We start from the raw sequence: 21616 nt of genomic DNA, 5'->3' as shown, positions 1-21616 counted from the left end.
CTCTCTTAATCCTAGGTAGCACCTATTAAATGTTTACCATACACTTGAATCACAGCATATAACAATATATACTTACTTTAAATAAGATAATTGTGTGATTGAGTTTTTTAAAAACTCCCCCTGGTTGCAATCTAGTTTATCAACCATTTATTCAAAATTTCTCTGGGAAGGACCTATTTTGAAAGAGGCCTGGAGAACAGCAGCAGTCAGATTTAAGCCCTGATAAAGGCTCACTTTTCATTCATAGTCAGAGCCTAAATGTGCTCTTCTTGTACCTAAACAGATAATAAGCACTCAGCACACTCCCCCTCCTTGACACAGCACACTGAGACTAATCACACATAATTGGGGAGGAGGAGCAGAGGGCTGGCCACGCTATTGTGTCCAGAGGACAAACGGTCAGTTTATGAGGCTTTGGGCTGATGTAGTCATTTCTTATACATCTATAGGGAAAAAAAAATACTGTTTAAAAGGAAAAAAAGGAGAGACAGGGATAGAGAATGGGATGGCAGATTTAATACAATTAATTGGAGGGAGATAAAACGATATGCTTTATTTTTTTAACCAGGAAAGAATCATGATATTTGCTGGGTTTACTGATTAAAAACTACCACCACCAAAACAGAACAAAGACCCCCCCAAAAAAAAATTTAAGGAGGGATGGGTATTATCAAAAGAAATTATCTCTCAATTAGAGGGAAAAATAGGTTGTTCACCAGTCAAATTCAAGTCACAGATAGGCAGCTTATACATATTTAAAGACAAACAAAGGTTTAGGGCAGGAAGAGCAACAAGCAGAGTGTAAAAAGAGGCAGGGAGGGAGCTGGAGAGGGCAGCTGGGGAATAACGTGGGTGAGGACAGGTGGAGGCCATAGCCCACACGTGAAATGCGGCAAAGGGGGCAGGCAGGCGATTATACCCATTACAGATTGCTGTTTTTGTAAAAATATTCCCTGTGCACTTGATATTTTTCTTCGTCTTTGAGAAGCTTAATCTTCTATCCGTGTTTGGTTAAAAGAAGCAGAAGCGGGTAATGAAGGTTTTCTTCATATATGTCCGGGTTTTCCTTTTTCAACTGAAAACAATAATGGGAAGAAAAAAGGTCAGGGGACTCCAATTAGGGATCTTTACCAGTCATTATTCATGTTGAGTATCATGACTTTTACACCAAAATATATAGTTCTGGAAAAATAAATCACAGAAAAGCAACTCAAAGTTGTTCTCAGTGGCACTAGTGTCACAATTCTATACATTAATATGGGGATTGTTTTTGGTGGGGGTGGGTAGGGCGTTCTTTCATAAATACCCCAGCTGCATTTTGACCTCTATAAACTGTGAGGCACTTAACTGAAGGCAGAGCTGGGGCTCATTCATCGTCACCTGAGTGGTCATTTGACACAGAAGTTTCTGCTCTCTGTACCCTCTGCCTCTGACCAATGCCACACTGTTCAGGCAGGTGGGCATTTCACATCACTGCCTGGAGTCTGTGGCAACATCTGGGCACAGGCAAAGGCTTGTGGGGCCCAAGACACTGCAAAGGCTCTCCAGGTGCTTCTTAGGGGTTTTAACATTAATAATAAGTCACTCAAAAATTCTTTCTCTGAGGAGAACATATTCCAACAATTAGACTAGTGACATTCCTGTCGATACTGCCAGGGAGGTTCTGAGGATCTTTCTGTGATTTTAAAATCCAGTCAGGTTTCTCACGTCTAAAGTACACTTTTTCTTCATTCAGCTGGAATCGTTTTAAAGTTATATTTACATTTATCCTAGCAACTAATCATTTGCTATTTATAAAGACAAAATTAATATTTTTGAAGTTGGAATTCATGAGCCAATTATTAACTCCTTTTTAGATTATAATAATAAAAAATATTTCTTTTAATTATACATGGAGCCAATTCCTTTATTGTTTAAATTAGTCAAACACCACCCACCCCACCCACCCTAAAGCAAAATGAATGGCCTCAACATCACACTCTCCCAGGGTGGTCCCTCTGGGGCATGTTAACTTGAATCTTTTCGAAGTGCACGTTCCTTCTGAATCATATTCCCAAACCGTGACATGGACAGACTGTCATTATTAAGGGCAGGAGTCATGAGCCCACTTCCCCTTTTCCGCTGGGGAACGTAAAGCTAATTCAGCCTTTACTTTCTAATCCACTCTCCCAAGAACTGACGGGGCTACAGTCACTAAGGTGACTTCATTCTGTTTTCTTAGATGGAGTTTGTTCTTTGTACAGATGATTTGTTGTCTATTTAGAAAGATCCTTGTGGATTTTTGCTGCTACCAAAGTAGTGAGAGTGTTAAGCCTAAACACAGGTTCTCCAACCTTACTATTTAGTCTAATTTTAGAAAATGCCGAGAAAATGGCTTCACCAACTTCCCCGTCCATACCCACTGACCGGGACTTCCCAACTGTACATACCTTTGTTGCCAGTTGCCCTAGTGATAGAGGGAGCCCACTGAAGTATTTTATAGAGGGAAGAGAGGGCCAAGCTAGCTCAATTCTTTCCTCAGGGATTGGGGATAAGGGAAAGTTGATTACTCAGTGGCAGTCAGCTGACCTACTCACTCACAATGCACTAATATACAGAGACTCAAATGAGCTCTTTATAAAGTCCCTGAGGTAATATGTGGGATAAATAATTCTTCTGTAAATATGGGTTAGAAATCACTTTTAACTTGGATTCTGTGCTGACCTCTGGAGGCCAAAGCAGAGGCTTCGTTGCTGAAAGGGGCCAGGGGCCAGCCGCGTCTTGCCTGTGAGACCTTTCCACAATGGGGAAGAGCTGACAACTCTCAAAGGCAACACTATAACCCAGCCCCGGATCATTTTGGAATCAAGCAAGTCTGTTACGTGAGGGTACTTGAGCACACACAAAGCGCTTAGCCAATACTTGCTTCGATGGGGGAATGTTATGAGCTTTAAGAATAATTCCATTTACCCAGGCTGTACTTCCTTGCCCAATTAATAATTACAATTTTAACAAATATCAAAAGGCACCTTGAAAGAAAATGAACAAAAAGCAAATCATGAATAAAACAATTTTTCAATTTCATAGGTTAAAACAGGGTCTTTGAGGACTAAACTAAATTATATAGCTGCTATTAGCAGCATTATGCTTTACTTCATAATTGGATGTAACACGCTCAGCCTTACTACGGCGTGAACAGCAGCAGCAGGAGTGGAGTTCAGACTGTTTACCCTTTACAGTATCCACAATTATCAACAGCACACCACACAGATTATAAGCACCAGCCACTTGTAATGTGGCATTTTGAATAGATAAGGAGAAGTGCAATATGGCCGTGTTTTTAACACAATGTACTGACTTCACAGCCCAGCCCAAGCCTATTTTCAGAGCAATGTACAAAAATACAGAAAAACACTTCAGGGTGGTTTTGCGAAAGTTTAAAAAAAAAAAAAACACGCCATGTAAAATTATATTTCAAAGAACATTTGCATGAATGAGAGTATTTTTACCAACTAGTGTCAAGCCAGCTGTAATCTCGAAGTCACATCTCTACCTTACAAAACGATTTGCTATCTAACTATCCGAAAGGTTTTGAACCACACTATGAGGGCAATGAATTTCATTCTCAGCCCTGAGGAGACCAAAAGGCTGGGGAGGAGAGGGAAGTGTTTTATTTTTCTCCCCTTGCAAGGATGGACTGAAAAGCAATATTTTTAAAACATACTACACCTTTGGCTGCCTGGTTCCTGAGCACACTGGCTGCATGGTGTGGGCACAGTTTAACAAAAGCACTGGCAGAAAAGTGCAGAATGGCACCGTTTTGATTACAGGCTTGCTTTTTAACGGAAATAAAATTTCACAGTTAACAATGAGAGGTGAAAAGTTTAAGAGGCAAAGCTGTTCCTCCTGATCACTGACTGTTAATCAGCTTCATGGGTGGTTGCCTAAATCTGTAGATTTTTTTTTTTTTTTTTTACCTTGCACTACTGCCAAGTAACTAATTTTTTCCCCTGTTGTAAGAGGAGGAGTGAAAAACTCGGCTTCGAAGGCAGCTGTGTATGAGTGACGCGAGGCACTAATGCAGAGGGCAAAATTAAAATTCATGAATCTCTTCACGACCATTTGTGTAACAAGATTAAGACGGGACAGCGGAAAAGAGCGGCATTATCAGGCGTCTTACAGTCCTCCAGCTGGTTACGCTCTATTCCAACACAGTAGGGCTAAGAGGATAACACGCAGCCTGAAGGAAAACGCCGCTCCTCCATTGGGGAGCAGCGCGTCCCAGGGACGAGGGGGCTTTGGCCAGAGATGGAGAGGAAGAAAGCTGATTGCCGCTCAAGATGGAAAACTTTTAAGCCCTGGCTATTAGCACGCGGCCAACAAAAGCTGCCAGGGTGGAGGCTCCCGGCGGCCGCGTCCCGGAGCCCCGGGCGGGCGGGCAAGGCTGGAGGGGGCAGGGGTGCTGCCTTGGGCCTCCGCCTTCGCGCCCTGCTGCAGGGCACGGGGCTGGGCGAGGAGCAGCGACGCTGCCCGCTCCCTCCAGCGTGGCCCGCGGCTCACTGCTCCAGCCTCTGGGCGAGCTCCTTCTCCTGCAAAGGAGCACAACTGCACGTGCCAGCCCGGTCAGCACACAGTATCCCTGCTGTTGAAGCAGGCACAGGAGGGACCAGAGGCATTCTTTTGCTGGAAGCAGAATACCACACCAGCTGAAACAGCTCTCGTTATTAAAAATATATATATCTTGGGCGCCCGTTTATACTTTTTATCCAGGATATGCCACCTCTGCAGAATATTCTCCAAGGGTTCTACAATCTCCCCACCCCCAACAATGAAGAGAACTATTTCTTAGACCGATGTACCAATGTCAGCAAACTGTGAATTTGACTTTTCAGCAATTATGACCAGATGTATGTGCTTCGCTTAGCAGAGGTAGTGTACAACGTTGGAAATAAAAAGAGGAGGTGTGCTGGCCACCAGGCGCTAACACTCTAAAGTTCTAGACAAAGGAGAGATGGGCGTGCCTGGCATGTCCCAACACTTCTCAGATCTTTCAGGGAGGAGACAGAGGGTATCAGGCACAATGCTGGACATCTTTGCTGGTGGAGAAACCCACGCCTTTGCTCTCCTGAGCTGTCACTAGGAAACTAAAAGCATTTGTTGTTTTAGGGGGAAAGTGAATGGCACGACATTGAAGCAGCTGTCAGCTGATCCTTGTAGTTCCAGCCCGACCCTGGAGAGAAAGCCACATTATTCCTTTGGGTGGAGGAGTCCAGGGAGCCAGGAGGGACCCTTTTCCTACCAGGTAAAGCCCCGCTTTTTTTAGGGGGAGGGGTTGAAAAGGGGAAAACATCATTCTAGGCCGCTAAGATCTGAATCACATACCGTTCTGTTTTTATTTTCTGATTGTGAGCAACGGGCCTGGCTCCACCAGCGAGAGGACGTGATTTAACTCTTTCAGTTCACAAAGCACCATTTTTCCCCAGAGACTAAATGGAACCTTAAAGATTCAAATAAATAAGTTCATTTCCAGAAAGTGAGAATTTCTTTCTCTTGCTTGGAAGATCAGATTAATTTTGCATATATTTTTCCAAAAGCCAACACACTTCTACATTATATTATAGTCCTGGGCAATAAAGGATGCTGTTCACATTGTCCCAGGAGAAAATTAAGGTCAGGCCTTTATTTTTCTGCAGTTACAACTTGTGAAATCATGACAAGTTAAAGTCTCTTGCCAAGGTCAGACTAGCTCAGTGAAGGGAGATATCCGTAAGGCACAAAATTACTGAAATAATACATATTATACTAGTCACTGTGACATGTATTAGCAAACGTGAGAATCCTAAAAAGTTTTCAGTGAAATACTCGCCTCTCAGTGTCCTATATTGCTCTATACCTATAAATAATAAAAAGGCTGATAACATTGCTTTATGTAAGCAGGCTTAGAAATCACTCTCAGATAAGTGCTTTTGACCTAAATCTTGTAGCGCCTCGATCTGACATATAACCCCACAACTGTGAAATTCTGTATGAGATTTAACAGTCTCAAACTGCCAACTGACCCAGCTATAAAGCAAACAGAGATAAAGATTTACAGTCCAACATGATACAATTAGACATTCACCTTCTATTTATTTCAGTGCGGCTAAGCATTTAACCTACTTAAAAGCTGAAGGTTTTTCATTAAAATATAAATGCATGTTTATCATTCATTCTATGTCACCTCCCCTTGCATCCTACAAATTAGTCTATTATGAATGAAAAGATTAGTTTGTTTCAGAGAAAGGAGTAAACAGGAACGGTTTCTGTAAAATCCTTCTAGACATGCAAAGATAAAAGATGGCTTTACCACACAAAATAATCAGATACAAATAGCTGTTCAGAAGCAACACACCTAAGGAGTACTTTAATCAAATATTTAGGTTACCTGCCAAAAAGACCATGATCTCTTCAAAATGCAATGCGGATTAAAGTGTTATCTAACACAAGCAGAAAACTAACCTTGGAGTGGAAGTTTGAAATGTGTTCATCATAATTTTCATGTCTTTGGATAGAGAAACCAGCTTTTTCAGCTAGATTGCAAAACTGGTTTAAAGTATTCCCTCGGCGTGGGGCAAATACCATTGCTTTCCCCTAGAACAGTAAAAAGGAAATTCACACATTTTAAAACTGGAAGGTAACCAAACATAACAGACATTGGTCAAAGCATTTAATGTACTGCCGTCAAGTAGAAAAACTCGATTGTTCTTGAGATGTCTACGCAGGATGGGCATTCACAATGAGAAAAATTTCCAGGAGAGATATATATCAAATAAGAAAAAAAAAATAGATTTCACATCCAAATGGCCAGTTGCTGTGTTTTATCTTTTTCAAATAATGCTTATAAAAAACAAAATGTGGTTGAAAGCTGGTGTTCCGAACAATATGCATTGTCTCAGGTCCGATGGGTTAAGCCATTGACTAGATTTTAGAATAACTGGTCCAGGGCAATGCCACTCACCTTGTGACTCCTTAGCACATGCCAACACTTCCCCAACACACTCCCGGGGCATGTGACAACAGATGCTTACATCTGCTAGTTTATTGTGCCCTGAAAATTCAGTACCAAGAAATCCTTCATAGAGACAAGTAACCATAATTTCTCTTGGAGAGTTTTCACATTTCAGTCCTGCCCCTAGCCTTTTCTGTGACCACGCTGTCAGAGAGAGGCTCCAGGATCTTGGTTTCCAACTTTATTGAATCCTTCATAATGGTCATCACTATAGCAAAGCAGTTCCTCATAGTATTCACATGATTGCTTTTCAAAGAAAGTGGTATAATGAGGGTAAACAGGCTTTTCTAAATAATCCACACAATCTTATGTGATTGTTGCAGTGGGGAGAATGGGAGGACCTGAATAAAGTATGTACTGGATTTCAGAAGACCATCTGACATGAAACTTCACAATGACCATTTGCTAACTATTGGACACACGTGGATTTTTCCTCCCTCTCAGATGTGTACAGAATGGCCAAACTTCAGAATATTCTTTCTTTTTCTTTTTTTGTAAATAAAGATGGCTATATGCTTCTGTTACTCTCAAGGTTACACTTCACCTCTGTGAAATGCCTCTTTAGGTTTTGAGGGAATCATGAAAATATATCTGAGTTTCTTATGAAAGGTGGTTTATCATTCACACCAGCCAGCCATTTCTTGAGCACCTGGTAGTCAGACACTGGGCATTCATATAAATATCCTCTTCTTTAGTCTTTAAGCCACCCTATGTTGTAGGTATAGTGTAGTCAGACACTGGGCTAGGCATTCATATAAACATCATCTCGTTTAGACTTTTTTTTTGGAGACAGAGTCCCACTCTGTCACCCAGGCTGGAGTGCAGTGGCGTGATCTTGGCTCACTGGAACCTCTGCCTCCTGGGTTCAAGTGATTCTCTTGCCTCAGCCTCCTGAGTAGCTGGAATTACAGGCACAGTCCACCACGCCTGGCTAATTTTTTTTTTTTTTTTTGTATTTTTAGTAGAGATGGGGTTTCGCCATGTTGGCCAGGCTGGTGTTGAACTCCTGACCTCAGGTGGTCTGCCCACCTCGGCCTCCCAAAGTGCTGGGATTACAGGTGTGAGCCACCACACCCAACCCTCCTTTAGTCTTTAAACCACCCTGTGTTGTAGGTATTATCAACTCTGTCAGTGAATGATCAGAAGCCCCAGCACCAATGCTCTCTCCACTAATTACATGTCTCCTTATTAGTAACAGTGATGACAATGATAATGATAGCTACCACTGTGCTAGGTGCTTCACAAGTCCTCCCTTTAATCCCCTCAACGATCTGCTCAACAACCCTGTACAGTAGACATTGCATTTTACAGATGACTTAACATGCAGTGAAGGGTTTGAAGAATATAAGGAGGAACTGTGGCAGAAAGGACTTTGGATTTAAGGGGAGTCTCCACCATTAAACAGCTGTGTCACCTCAGGACAATCTGAAAATCATCATAGAACTTTTGAGTTAGAGGGAACCTTGGAGATAATGTAGTCCAATCTCTCCATTTTGTAGATAAGAACCTTAACCCATCCTCGCTGATCCACTGAGTTTTCTCATCCATCAAATGGGAAGAACAAAGCCTGCCCTGCCATTTTCCCCCCAACAAATTGTGAGGATCAAATGCAGAATGTGAAAATAATCAGAAAGATTATACTGATGTAAGATTAGAAAGCTCTACACCACCTAACAGTGCTCTAAAAATTCTATCAATCCTCTCTCCCTCTCCCCTTCACCCTCACTTACCTGTAAGAAAATATGCAGCTACACTGTCCTGGGCATCAAGTGTGTTTTTATACTGTGTTTACATCGGCCTGTACACACGCAGGCACATAATTATAGCAGCACCAATCATGCCACTACACTTAAGGTTCTGTCAGCTTTTACAATATTAATTGCTATTTTCAGGCAGTTTTCAAACTTAGCAGCAAAAATTCATTTTTATGTGAAACTAGATATAATACATGGTCTCAGCAGGACAGCAGAAGTCTCCATTAGAAAAAAAAAAACGACAACAACAGGGAATGCTGGTAGGTCATTTTAGTCATTTCTAAGAGCTGGTTGCCATTCTGGATTTTTGAATAATGGAAGCTGTTTTATTTAAAAGTCACCTGCAAAAAATTGTCTCACAGTAACACCTGAAGAGTCGGTTTTTAACAGCTATTGTCTAAGCTGCATATCATCATGTTCACAAGGCTACAGGGTTCTAGGTTGGGCTGATCCTTGCATTGACAAAGCAATGCATCTCCACATGCCTTGGTTGCTCACCCCATGAGCTGTAAGGGACAGCAGCTAAGCATGTGACAGCACTCTCTGCCTAAACATCTCTTTCTTCCTTCAGCTCTCAGTTTGCCTGTCCTTCCCTAACCACCGTGTCCAGAATGCAGCCCCTGTCCCATCACTCTCCAGTCCCTCGCTGGGCTTCATTTTTGTTCTTAGCACTTATCACCAGGGACACACACTGTACCCTTGTTTGTTATTGCCCTGTCTTCTCTGGCTGGAATGCATACTCCATGACAACAGGATCTTCTAATGTTTTAGTCACTACATTTTCTCAGTGCCTAGCACATAGTAAGCACTCAGTCAATAGTTGATGAGACACTGAACTAAATCCAGAAGTTGAGTAATCTAAAAAATTTGAGATTTTGGGAATTCAAAAGCCATGTTCCATTGCTTATTCATTTGAAAAGATTTTCCCAAGAAGCTTTTACAGAGTCAGCTGCTATGATGGGGTTTTAGAGAGCAGCATTCTGTGCACAACACTGTACCCACGAGAAAGAGAAAGACTGGGCAGTAGTTTTAATCTCTAACTACTCGGGAGTTTGTTTTCTTTTTCAGTTCATTGAATACAGACACCTTTAAGATGTGGACTAATAGTTACATGGAAAATAGCCCATCATCCATTCATTCACTGAGCCGTGCCAGCATCTCCCCCTCCCCATAATGAATGGTTTTAGAAGACCCCAGTATCCCCAGGGGAGAGAACACGTCACAGGTGGAACAGTACAATCAGAGGAATATGCTTTACAATTTCAGCTGCACAAATCAAAACAAGAAAAGGAATATGGATTTCAAATTAGCCCATCACTTTAGAAAAATTATTTTCAATTTGCCAACGCACAACTTTCTAAGCGTTCCATTGCAGAATTATTTTAAACTCAGAATGAATACTCAATTGAATGTAACACTTTGACTGATAAGCAGAAATTTCAGAGAATTCATTTATTCCTGGAGAGAAGAGGGAGAAGTTCCACTAAACAACAGTGATACTGTTTACCTTGTGAGCTCAGTTGTTGTTATTTTGCTAGACTAATCTATACTTATATATTAAAGGGATTGTACTTCTGGAAAAAAATCGGTATGCTGCAGATTTATTTTAAAAGGAATATGCTGTGCCAACAAAATGCATTAGGGGAGGGAGACCAAGGCAGAGGAAGCACTATTCTCACATTTGGTTTATTCCTTTTTCATTTCCAGGCAACCAAACTAATAATACCAATTCCATGTTTAAGCGTATGCTTAGTTTCTATTTCTTTGTTGTCGTTTATAAAGACGAGGTCTTGTTATGCTGCCCAAGGCTGCTCTTGAACTCTTGGTCTCAAGCGATCCTCCCACCTTGGTCTCCCAACGTGTTGGGATTACAGATGTGAGCCACTGTGTCCAGCCTATTTTCTATTTCTTTACCTAGTTTCTGAAATTCTGCCTTCACTTGCTTCCTCTCGTGGCATCTCTCTCAGTCTCTCTCAGTCTCCTTTTGTAGCTTCTCTTCTCTGACCTGTCTTTTAATTGTCAGTGGTCCTCAGGACTCTGCCTACTTTTTCATCATGTTCCATCTAATTCTAGGCAATTGTACTGATGTCCATGGCTTCAGCTATCACCTATACACCAATAACTCCTAAGTCTGTAACTATAGCTTTCACCACTGCCCAGGGCTCACACCTACATTTTCAAGTGCCTACTACATCTCTGCATGTGGGTATTCTGAAAATACCTTTAATCTTTTTTGTCCAAAATAAAACTCAATATTCTTGACTGCTAACCCCTGCCCTTCCCAGGGCAGTACCCATCAAATGCAGCACACACATACACATACACTCAGATATGCAAGCTGAGTACCTCTTAGGTACCAAGCACTTCCGTATCTGTCACTTTCGAAATAAAGCTGGAAGCTTGGGAACCACGGCATTGCCCTTCGAGACCTCTCAGTGCCACATCCCCCTACCTGCATCACTGTCACTTGCTTCACTTGCTGCAGGTGGTTCTCAAACTGTGTTCTGCATTGCTTCAGGGGTGGCCTGGAGGGATGAGGAAGACCAAGACAGAGGAAGTACCAGTCTCACATTTAGTTTAAAGCTGTATCATTTTTATCTGTTTTGTAATTGGGGTGCTGGCTAAAAAGTTTTGACCAAAGCATTCTGCCATTTAAACAGGGTTTGAAAACCTTGACTTAGGTCCCACCTTCTTGGGACGGCAGGCAAAGCCCCGCGTGACCTACCCCATAACTTTATCACAGCCTCATCTCCTGCCACTCCCTCATACGCATCTTGGGCTCTAGTCAGGCCAACCTCATCACAGCCCCCATCTGTTCCTTTATGTCTCCTGTGTGTTCAAACATGCACATGCTCCCCTGGGGTGGAGTGCCTCTCTCACCTCCAGTTCTTTGTCTGTCTGGTTAGTCTTCCTCATCCCTCAGCACCCAGGTTAGACTCCCTGCCCTTGTGATGCCTCTGCTGACTTCTCTGGCCTCCATACTGTGCCTCCTCCCCAGTTAGCCGCCTCCACTCCCTGCCCCCAAGGGTTGCCCACACCTCTGCTGTGCCAATCACACAACACCAGGTGATCGTCCCTTGCTTGTCTCTAGACTGTGAGCCCCTCCAGGGCAGGGTTAGGTCATATTTCAGTCTATCCTGGGGGCCTGGCACAGTGACTGGCATCTGAGAGGCACTCAATAAATGTTTGCTGAATGGAACTCTCAGGGAATATCCATTCGATGTCCTCTTCTCCATTTTCAGGTCTTCACTAACTCCTAAATGGATGATTCCAAGTGGATATTGATCCACACTGGACCTCTGAGGAACTTCATTGCTTTCAAGCTCTCCCTTACTCCAATCTACCCTTTATGCTATGGGCAGAGTGATCTTTCTAGAAGGTACACCTGACCACACCACTGCTCAAAAACTTTCAATGGCTCTCCATTGCCATACAGTAGAGGCTGGTCTCTTCATCACAGTATTCTTGACCATTCATAACTCTTTTTTTTTTTTTTTTTTTTTTTGAGATGGAGTCTCGTTCTGTCACCCAGGCTGGAGTGCAGTGGTGTGATCTCCGCTCACTGCAAGCTCTGCCTTCTGGGTTCACGCCATTCTCCTGTCTCAGCCTCCCGAGTAGCTGGGACTACAGGCGCCTGCCACCACACCTGGCTAGTTTTTTTGTATTTTTTAGTAGAGACGGGGTTTCATCGTGTTAACCAGCATGGTCTCGATGGCCATTCATAACTCTTTAACTTCATCTTCCTGCCCTTCCCCAACCCTAACCGCAAAACCACAGACACTCTTACACTCCAGCCAGAGCAAACTTCTTGTTGATCCCAAAACACATCATGATTTTTCTTACTCCACAGACTCAAAGTGCCCTTCTTACTATTTAAGACCAAAGTCAGACACCACTGCCTCTAGGGAAACCTTCCTCAGGCAGTCACTCTTGGTGCTTTCTCCTGGTGCCTCTTTCCTGGCACCCACCATATTGTATCGTAATTCCTGGGAGTTCAGTGCTTCAGTAGAATGAGTATCTCTCATTCTATTGAAGGCGTAAATTTGAAAGATTCACAAAACAAATAAAAATAGCACCGGGCTGTATTTTACGGTGTCTGCTATAGTTCTACCTGTGTTTTTGTTACATCTCCACAACCAGACTGCAACGTCTTTGGGGGCAGAGATTCTACCTCATGTCTTGGTATTCTCTGCTAAGCACACAGTACTGTATATGCTGAACAGCATCTGGGTAGATATTAGAAAAGGACTTATCAGGGCTGGGCCCCTGCACTGAGGGTCTTAAAACCATCTGAGGACTCTCTATAAACTACAACCTTTGTGTCAAGGGCAATCCTACAACCGTAGGAGCTAACTTCTCACCAAGAACTAATGAGGAGTTGCTGGGTCTCTGACTCAGTAAGCAGATAAGAGCCCAAGTGTCTCAGCACCATTTCAGTTCACAGTCCTGATCCCATATATACAAGGCAACTTCCTGGAAACAAGCAAACAAAGAGGTTTGTATAGAGGTGGGCAGAGATGTTAGATTTTTTTAAAAAAAAGATGAGAAAGTCTCTCAGCAAAAAAAAGAACTTGGCTGGGCATAGTGGCTTATGCCTGTCATCCCAGCACTTTGGGAGGCCAAGGAGGACTGCTTGAGCCCAGGAGTTCAAGACCAGCCTGGGCAACATGATGAAAGCCCATCTCTAAAACAATACAAAAATTAGCCAGACATAGTGGTGCATGCCTGTAGTCCTAGCTATTTGAGAGGCTGAGGCAGGAGGATCACCTGAGTCTGGGAGTTCGTGGCTGCAGTAAGTGGTGATGGTGCCACTGTACTCCAGCCTGGGTGACCGAGTGAGACCCTGTCCCCCCACAAAAAATTGCTTTTCTAATATGAGAGTTTATGATTTACATTGATAGCACACCTTGGATATAGGCAGGACTCTGGGAATCTGGTGGTCGGTTAGGGCCAATTTCTGAAGAAGGTTAAGTGAATTCTACAGTGATATTTCTGAATTCTTGACAGTTGGTTAGCAGTGGTAACAAGCTGGATTACTGTCAATATTCTGTCCTCTGGCTCTGAGTAAACTCACCCTGTCTGGTTGGCTTGGCTCCCCTCCCTGTACCCAAAGCCATTTCAGAGGAATATTAGTAGATACCATTTGTTGGTTGTCATTTCTGGACGAAAGTTCAACTTGCAGGCTGCTGTGCCTGTATGTTAAATTACAGTTGGGTCCTCTGATACTGGACACTGCTGTTGTCATGGACTTTTAAGGAATACAATGACAGTGAGTCACCCTATCAATCATCAGTAACAAGGAGCCACTCACCAGAGGGAAAAGTGGGTGGGGGGGATTGGGGATTGCTTCTTGGAATGGATAAAATGTGCTGATTTCATTCCTTTTTCACACCTATTCTATTGTTTTCATCTATTTGCTGGAGAGTCCCTTGTAGTGTTATGACAGGAGTTAACTATCTTTACAGTTTATTTAGACCAGCAGGTTGAGGAAAGCCTGCATTTCAGGTGGTAACAAACATTCCCTGCTAAAATTTGGGGCCTCCTGTAAAGACTTTTCAGGCACAGGTGGCTGTTTGGTTGAGGATCTAAGCTCAGCCTGGGATGTGACATCACCCCTGGGCCAAGCGAGGAGCCCACCCAGGTGGCTAAGCTCTCTCTGGGGACCTCTTTTCATTCAGAGCTCCAGTATAGAAAATGAAAGGCAGGGACACTCCCCCTCTCCATCTACTTTCTTTGCTTCTGGACCCTCTGACCCCAGACAACTGATTTGCTCAAGGTAGAAATCAAACATACTCCCCTAAATGGCAGAATTCATTTGTTCCCACAGCTTGACACTTGAACCTTCATTTTGCAGTTACTTCTGTCTTGCCAATGTAGAGTACTCTCCCCCACTCGGTGGGGACTCTCTGTAGTAAAGTGTCATCTTCGTCCAGGTAGACAATCCTCCCAGAACCAGTACAGGGCCTGCTACAGGTGTTCAGGATATATGTGCAGGGGAGACGCCGTGTGCCAATTATGTGCAGAAAGTTTCAAAGTCCAAGTCAAGAGAATCATGTCTTCCCCTCCCACCAGCATTTCTCCAGGAAAATGCTTGGAAAAAGGCCCCCATAAGGCCGGGCATGGTGGCTTATCCCTGTAATTCCAGCACTTTGGGAGGCCAAGGCGGGCAGATCACGAGGTCGGGAGTTCAAGACCAGCCTGATCAACATGGTGAAACCGTCTCTACCAAAAATATAAAAATTAGCTAGGTGTGGTGGCACATGTATGTAATCCCAGCTACTCAGGAGGCTGAGGCAGGAGAATCGCTTGAACCCGGGAGGCGGAGGTTGCAATGAGCCGAGACTGCACCACTGCACTCCAACCTGGGCAACAGAGCGAGACTCCATCTAAACAAACAAACAAACAAAGGCCCCCATAGTCTGTATTTACCAAAGTAACCAGAGCTAACCTCGAATAGATACTCTGAGCCAATCATGTGCATTACAGTGCATCGGCTTTTTCACTCCCCATTTTACAGATGAGAAACTGAGACTTCCAGACATTAATTCAGTCAATGGCAGAGACCAGATTTGGGCCTAAGCTTTCTGCCTCCACGGCCCATGTATACTCTGTCTCTGCGAGGAGAATGTAGGATTTCAGAGCTGATAGAACTCTATGAGAGCACGGGTGAACTCCCTCATTTTCCCTCTTTGGGGAGAATGGAGCAAGAGGTGATTCCAGAGCCTGTTAGGGCCACACTGGGCCTGGAACTCAGGTGTCCCATCAACCAAGCCAGTGTCCCCCTGGATAAACATCTCATGTGGATTAACCTTGATAAGTTTTACAGCAATAAAAGAGAAGCAGCTCCCCTTAAGGAGCACCTCCTGTAAGCCAGACACAGACCAAGGATTTACATACGTAAATATTTCACACCAGCCCACAAGGTGGGCATTAGTCTTAACTCTTGACAGGTGAGGAAACTCAGGCTCAGAGAGGCAAGGTACTTAATGTAGACTTGGGATTTGTATGCAGATTTTTCTGACTCTTTCCACCCGCTACCCTAGACCTTCAGAAACCGGGGCCACACTATGAACTTGAAGCATTTGCTGAAAGTGCAGTGTTTGCATTTGCTGGAAGTGCACAGAGAACTTGCTGTATCTTGCACTGAATCATCAAGAATTCAGGGTCCACTATGTAGCCCCCCATGTTGTTTCTCTGTGGGCTTCTTGTGACACCTTCAGCCCCTGGGCCACAAAACCATGGAAGAGTTGTCTGGGCTCAAGAGAACACTAAAACCAGCTCTAATTGTAATGGAATAAAACCTTGACCATTTTCTTAGTCTTGGACTGTATACTCAGCAGCGGGAGGTCCTCCAGAAGCCAAACAGCCAGCCCTGAAAGCTAAGAAGAAAAGTCCAGTTGTCCTCTGGATAATCCCATGCTCCTAGCCTCCTAGCCCATCAGCACAGGATGTGGGACTGGGCTCTTCACTGGCAAGCCCACATGATCCTTCTGTGGTCCATCTGGGTGGAGTCTCAGGGAGGACAAGTGCTCACCTCCCCAGACCTCTTGATGGGGATGAGGTTCCTGGGTGGTAATTTTGGTAAGTCCATGTGCCATCCACAACTGGGATTTCCCCTCTGGTGGTGGGCTCCTTACATTTTAGGCTAGAATACCTGGCAGCCTTGGGTATCAGCCATTCCAAGAGGGGCCTAAGTGAGGCCCCCCCACTGCCATTCTAATGCTACAGCTTAGTGTGAACCCCTCTGACTTGGCCTCATTGTTCCTCACATAGCAGGAATAAATGCCACCTCGCCTAGGGCCCTGCCCCAACCTTCTCTAGGATAAGGGTGAGTATCAGCTGTCCGTAGGAGGGCTGCTGTCCTTGCTCAGAGGGGGCTGCCGCGTGTGGCCACACTTCAGACAGAGGGAGTGTGTTCAGGGTTTAGTAGAGGGTACAGAAGAGCTGCTGGATTCCAGTCCAATCTGCATTTAGATCTATTCATAGCTTAGGCACTTTTCTATTGTAAATCATGTGAATGATTTACAGTGGATCCTAGGTAAATCATGCAAATCTGCTGCAAAATGGAGGATTTGCCACAAATGGGCTTTGAAGGGGTATTGGTGATGAGTGAAGTACTGTTTGGGCAGTGTGAGATCCGGAGTCCTTGAAAGCATTATATTTATGTATGATACATTTTCATAGAGGCTTTCATATTCAAGAACCTTGAGCCATCCCTGAAAATCCTGGTCTTGCAAATGCCCACAAGAATCACCCAAGGCCAACAGGGGTCGGGGGGATGCAGACACCCAAAATTCCTTCTTTGGTCGTCAACTTGGGTGGCCATGCAGTGGCCATCAATAGCTTGGAACATGCCCCTTCCTTGCCTCAAGATCTGCTGCCCATTTCACAGGGGGAACTGAGGAAGCCAATTGAATTGGACTAACTATCACTTAGGAAGCTATGGCTACTCCTCCAAGAGACCTATTTTAAGTTTCTGAGCTACATAGAGATAGAAAAATAAAAAGCAACAGTGTATGGCAAAGGATGATTATCAGATTGCTCTGGGAACCACTGAAGGTTATGATAAAGATATAAAAGAAAGGTTGAAAGGTATTGGTCTGTAAGTCTCACTGAGTCAGAAGACTAGAGCGGACCTTTAAAAAAAATACTTCAGAAACACACACACACTTCAGTGTTCTCAGATAAATATGCGTTCCTATCTTCGACTATATTAATACTGTTAACCTATTTTAAATTCCTATGGCACAGCAAGAGTCTTACATAGTTATAAGGTTTTTTTTTTTTTTTTTTTTTTTTTTTTTTTTTAAATGCATGAGCTTTAAACTCGTTTTCTTACTTTAAATAGATGTATATTAACTCTCCGTTTAGGCTGCAGGACCTCCCAGCTTAGTTTAACAGTCCAACAAAATAAGAGTGGATACAAACTCTGTAATTTACTCACAGGCATAAATGGATATATAAATGTAAAAATGTGCACAATCTTTTATGCCATGCTTGGTTTCATTGTGACCTAATGTTTATAATATGTAAATAATGGCTTCCTTTTAAAGCAAAGAACTATTAATATACAGACTCATCTGAAGTCCTTTTCTTTAATATAAACAGAAATAAAAAGAAAAAAGTATTCTTTTGCAATAAATAAATAACCAACGAGAAAGGTTGCCATTGAAGGAATTAAAAATGACAGAAGTCAACAGAAAACTTTCAATATCATACTTCAACTTTAATATGAAGATATTGTTATCAAAGGAAAAGACTCAAGAAATTCTTTGATAAAAATAATCTCACACTATCTTTGAAGCGGTTGCATTTATTTTACTACCCACTGTGTTTCTTATCAGAAGGCCAAGGGTACGAAGTTTCCTAGTTATGATTAGGAAAGAATCTAATAGATCAGAAGACCCAATTGAAGTTGGACATAATAAGTATTAAAGTATTACATGACATTAATCCTGCCATTCCATTACTCTCTCCATCTTTGTGCACAGACTAATTATTCTGTAGCCAGTGTTCAGGAGAAAATAGAAACATACTTACCCTGGGCTGGAGTAATCTCTTTATTGCATCAACAAGGCTGGCTCTGTACTGGTCCAGAAACAGGCTGACATTGAGAAGAGAGCAGAATCCAGATTAAACTGGGTTTTCAAGTCTAATGATACTAATGGAGATAAGTACAAGGCTAATTACACATGTTTACCCAACGCTAAAAAAGAGAAATTGTTTCCTACCATTCAAGGGTCTCACTGGAGGGGGTGGGAGGGGAGAAGATATTGTGGTCAGTGTTATCCAACTAAAGCCAAGTTGTCAACATGCAATGGGCCAGGATTCACACGTGATTGGGCCATGTGTTAATGTTACAGGGACAATTTCCAAACTGCTGTTGGGGATAGCCATCTGGTTGAGATGAAGCACTCTGGCCACTTCCTGTCATTAGAGCCTAGTCTCCCTTAGACCTGGGCCCTCTGCCCACCAAGGGTGCTGTGTGGCTGCCCTCAGACAACAAACCACTAGCCCTATGACACCCAAACCATGAAATATATCTCAGGAGGTAACAGAGTTTAGTGACTAGAAACAGCACTGAGGTTAGACTCAACCTCTGACTTAGGAGTGAACAGCTACAAAAACAAAGAATAAACTCAGACAATATATCACAGAGACCACAGCAAGTCTGGATTTTCCTCTCTGGGCCTCCACATTGATTTTTTGTTTTTTTATTTTCTTTCTTTCTTTTTTCTTTTTCTTTGAGACAGGATTTTGCACTGTCATCCAGTTACTGCAGCCTTGAATGCCAGGGCTCAAGCAATCCTCCCACCCCAGCCTCCCAAGTAGCTGGGACTACAGGTGTGCACCACCGTGCCCAGCTAGTTCTTTTTTTTTTTTTTTTGGTAGAGACAGGGTCTCACTCTGTTGCCAGGGCTGGTCTTGAACTACTGGGCTCAAGCAATCTTCCTGCCTCAACCTCCCAAAGTGTGGGGAGTACAGGCACGTGCCACTCTACCCAACCCAGGTTAATGTTTTTATAATTCACTTTGATTTTTCATTTTCCATCCCTGATCTTTAGAGAATTTCTGTTCACGCAGATCTGCCTGTCACCCCTTTGCTTGGGTCAGTCTAACTTTGTCTTCACCAGTTATTATCTTGGAAGCTTGGGACACATTTTCCTTATCTGAAATTGCATGTCCCAGACCTTTGAGTTTGGGTTGCTTGGCAGTAGGTGGCAAGTTACTTAACTTGGCCATACCTGATGCTATGGTCTGAATGTTTCCCCCAAATTCATGTGCTGGAAACTTAATCCCCAATGCAACAGTATTGAGAGGTGGGGAGTTTGGCTCCTTTTTCCCTTTCTGCCTTCTGCCATGTGAGGACACTCGTTCCTCTTCTCCAGAGGATGCAGCATTCTGGGTGCCATCTTGGCAGAAGAGACCAGATGCTCACCAGACACCAAACCTGCCAGTGCCTTGATCTTGGATTTACCAGCCTTCAGAACTGTGAGAAGTACATTTCTATTCTTTGTCAATTACCCAATCTGTGGTATTCTGTTATAGCAGCAGAAAATGGACGAAGACAGCTGGATGTTTATTAAAACCAAGGAAAGGATTCTGTGGGTGGGGTTGGGGTGGGGACAGGTGAAAGCATTTAGTGCCGAAGGCACGCAGGACAGAGCCGGCTGTCAAACACCAGGGGAGTTGTCCAGCCTCTGTAGAAGGGCTCCCGGGCATTGCTAGAGCACTCTGTCAAGAGAAGGCAAAGCTGCTAGAGGCTGCCAATGATAGCTATTGATAGGGACTTCTTTTCTGAACCCCATGTTGGGATACATGATCTGATATTATGTGGGTACAAAAGTAATTGCGGTTTTTGTCATACCTTTAATGGCAAAAACCGCAATTACTTTTGCACCAACATAGTAACTATGAACTGAGGTCATAATAACCGAGCTTAGAAAGTACAGCTGAATCTTTGAAATCTGAACAGTACTGGAATATCCAGGATGCCGAAACCACGGGGCCCGAATTGTATATACAACACCGAAAAGCAGTGATACTGTTTGGATGCTTGTCCCCTCCAAATCTCGTGTTGAAATGTGATCCCCAATGTTGGAGGTGGGGCTAGTGGGAGGTATTGGGTCATGGGGGTGGATCCTTCATCCGTGTCTTGGTGAACTCCCCGTGGTAATGAGCTCACGTGAGATCTGGTTGGTTGAAAAAGCCTCTCCTATTTCTCTCTGTTGCTCCTTCTCTCTCACCACGTGACTGCCTGCTTCCCCTGTGCCTTCTGCCATAAGGAAACTTCCTGAAGCAGAAGCAGATGCCAGCCATATGCTTCCTGTACAGGCTGCAGAACCATGAGCCAATTAAATCTCATTTCTTTATAAATTACCTAGCCTCAGGTGTACCTTTGTAGCAGTGCAAAATGGACTAATACAAGCAGTAAAGAGGTAAGGAAGAAGGGGGCACTATGCCTGTCCTTATGGAGGTTACCGTATAAAAGGGAGGTGAGCCAGGCACAAGGACATACGTTAAATACAAATGGCAGAAACACACACGTTTTAATAACAAAACAGTTAATACTCACTGAGCTGAGTACTAGGTAACAGATATCTTCTAAGAGCTTTTCATAGTTCATTTAATCCTCACATCAATCCTATGAGGTAGCTTTTACTGTTAGCATTATTATTATTATTGCCCACATTTTACAGCTAAGGAAACAGAGGCATAGAGAGGTTTGGAGTCACACAGCTACTAATCGGCAGGGCTGGGATTCACCTCTGTACCATATTGACTTCAGAGTCTGTGCTCTGAGCCACTGCTCGGTACCGCCTCTCACATCTAATTGTAATTACTCCTGAGCATGAAATAATGCACAGAAGAGAGCACTGACCAGTTTAGGCAAAAGGGGGAGGTCGTCAGATGACTAGAGTTAGGCGGGATTGGTCAAGAAAGCCATCCCTGTTTACTTGCATCCATAGTGATCTCTCCTTTTTCCAAGCTCAGTACAAGGAGAGCATTTGGAGGTTCTCCCAGGTTCCTGCATTTCATTGTTGTCCTCTCATCCAGCTGCTGTGCTTCTTGAAGGCAGACAGCATCTGCGTTTCTTTCTTGTGTGTGTGTTGTTTTTTTTTTTTTTTTTTGAGACCGGGTCTCACTCTGTTGCCCAGGCTGGAGTGTGCAGTGCCGTGATCTCAACTCACTGCAACCTCCACCTCCTGGGTTCAAGCGATTCTCCTGCCTCAGCCTCCCAAGTAGCTGGGATTACAGACATGTGCCACCACCCCCAGCTAATTTTTGTTTTTTAGTAGAGACAGGATTTCACCATGTCGGCCAGGTTGGTCTCA

At 43.5% G+C, this 21616-nt stretch overlaps 1 protein-coding gene across 1 annotated transcript in view; it reads right to left on the bottom strand.

Moving 5' to 3' along the window:
- Positions 1-527: 527 nt before the first annotated feature.
- CAMKMT (calmodulin-lysine N-methyltransferase) overlaps positions 528-21616 on the bottom strand; it is a 406766-nt gene continuing 385677 nt past the window's right edge. Inside the window, exons 9-11 of the mRNA XM_025353820.1 lie at positions 18322-18385; positions 6478-6609; positions 528-1075 (exon numbers count right to left, since the gene is read on the bottom strand). Coding sequence (XP_025209605.1) covers positions 998-1075; positions 6478-6609; positions 18322-18385 — 274 coding nt within the window. The 3' untranslated portion in view covers positions 528-997. The remainder of the gene's footprint in view (positions 1076-6477; positions 6610-18321; positions 18386-21616) is intronic.

Source organism: Theropithecus gelada, chromosome 13 (assembly GCF_003255815.1).
Source record: "Theropithecus gelada isolate Dixy chromosome 13, Tgel_1.0, whole genome shotgun sequence".
In the NCBI taxonomy this organism is placed as follows: domain Eukaryota; kingdom Metazoa; phylum Chordata; class Mammalia; order Primates; family Cercopithecidae; genus Theropithecus; species Theropithecus gelada.
Note: the sequence above shows the minus strand (reverse complement) of the source record. Positions and strands in the feature narration are given on the sequence as shown.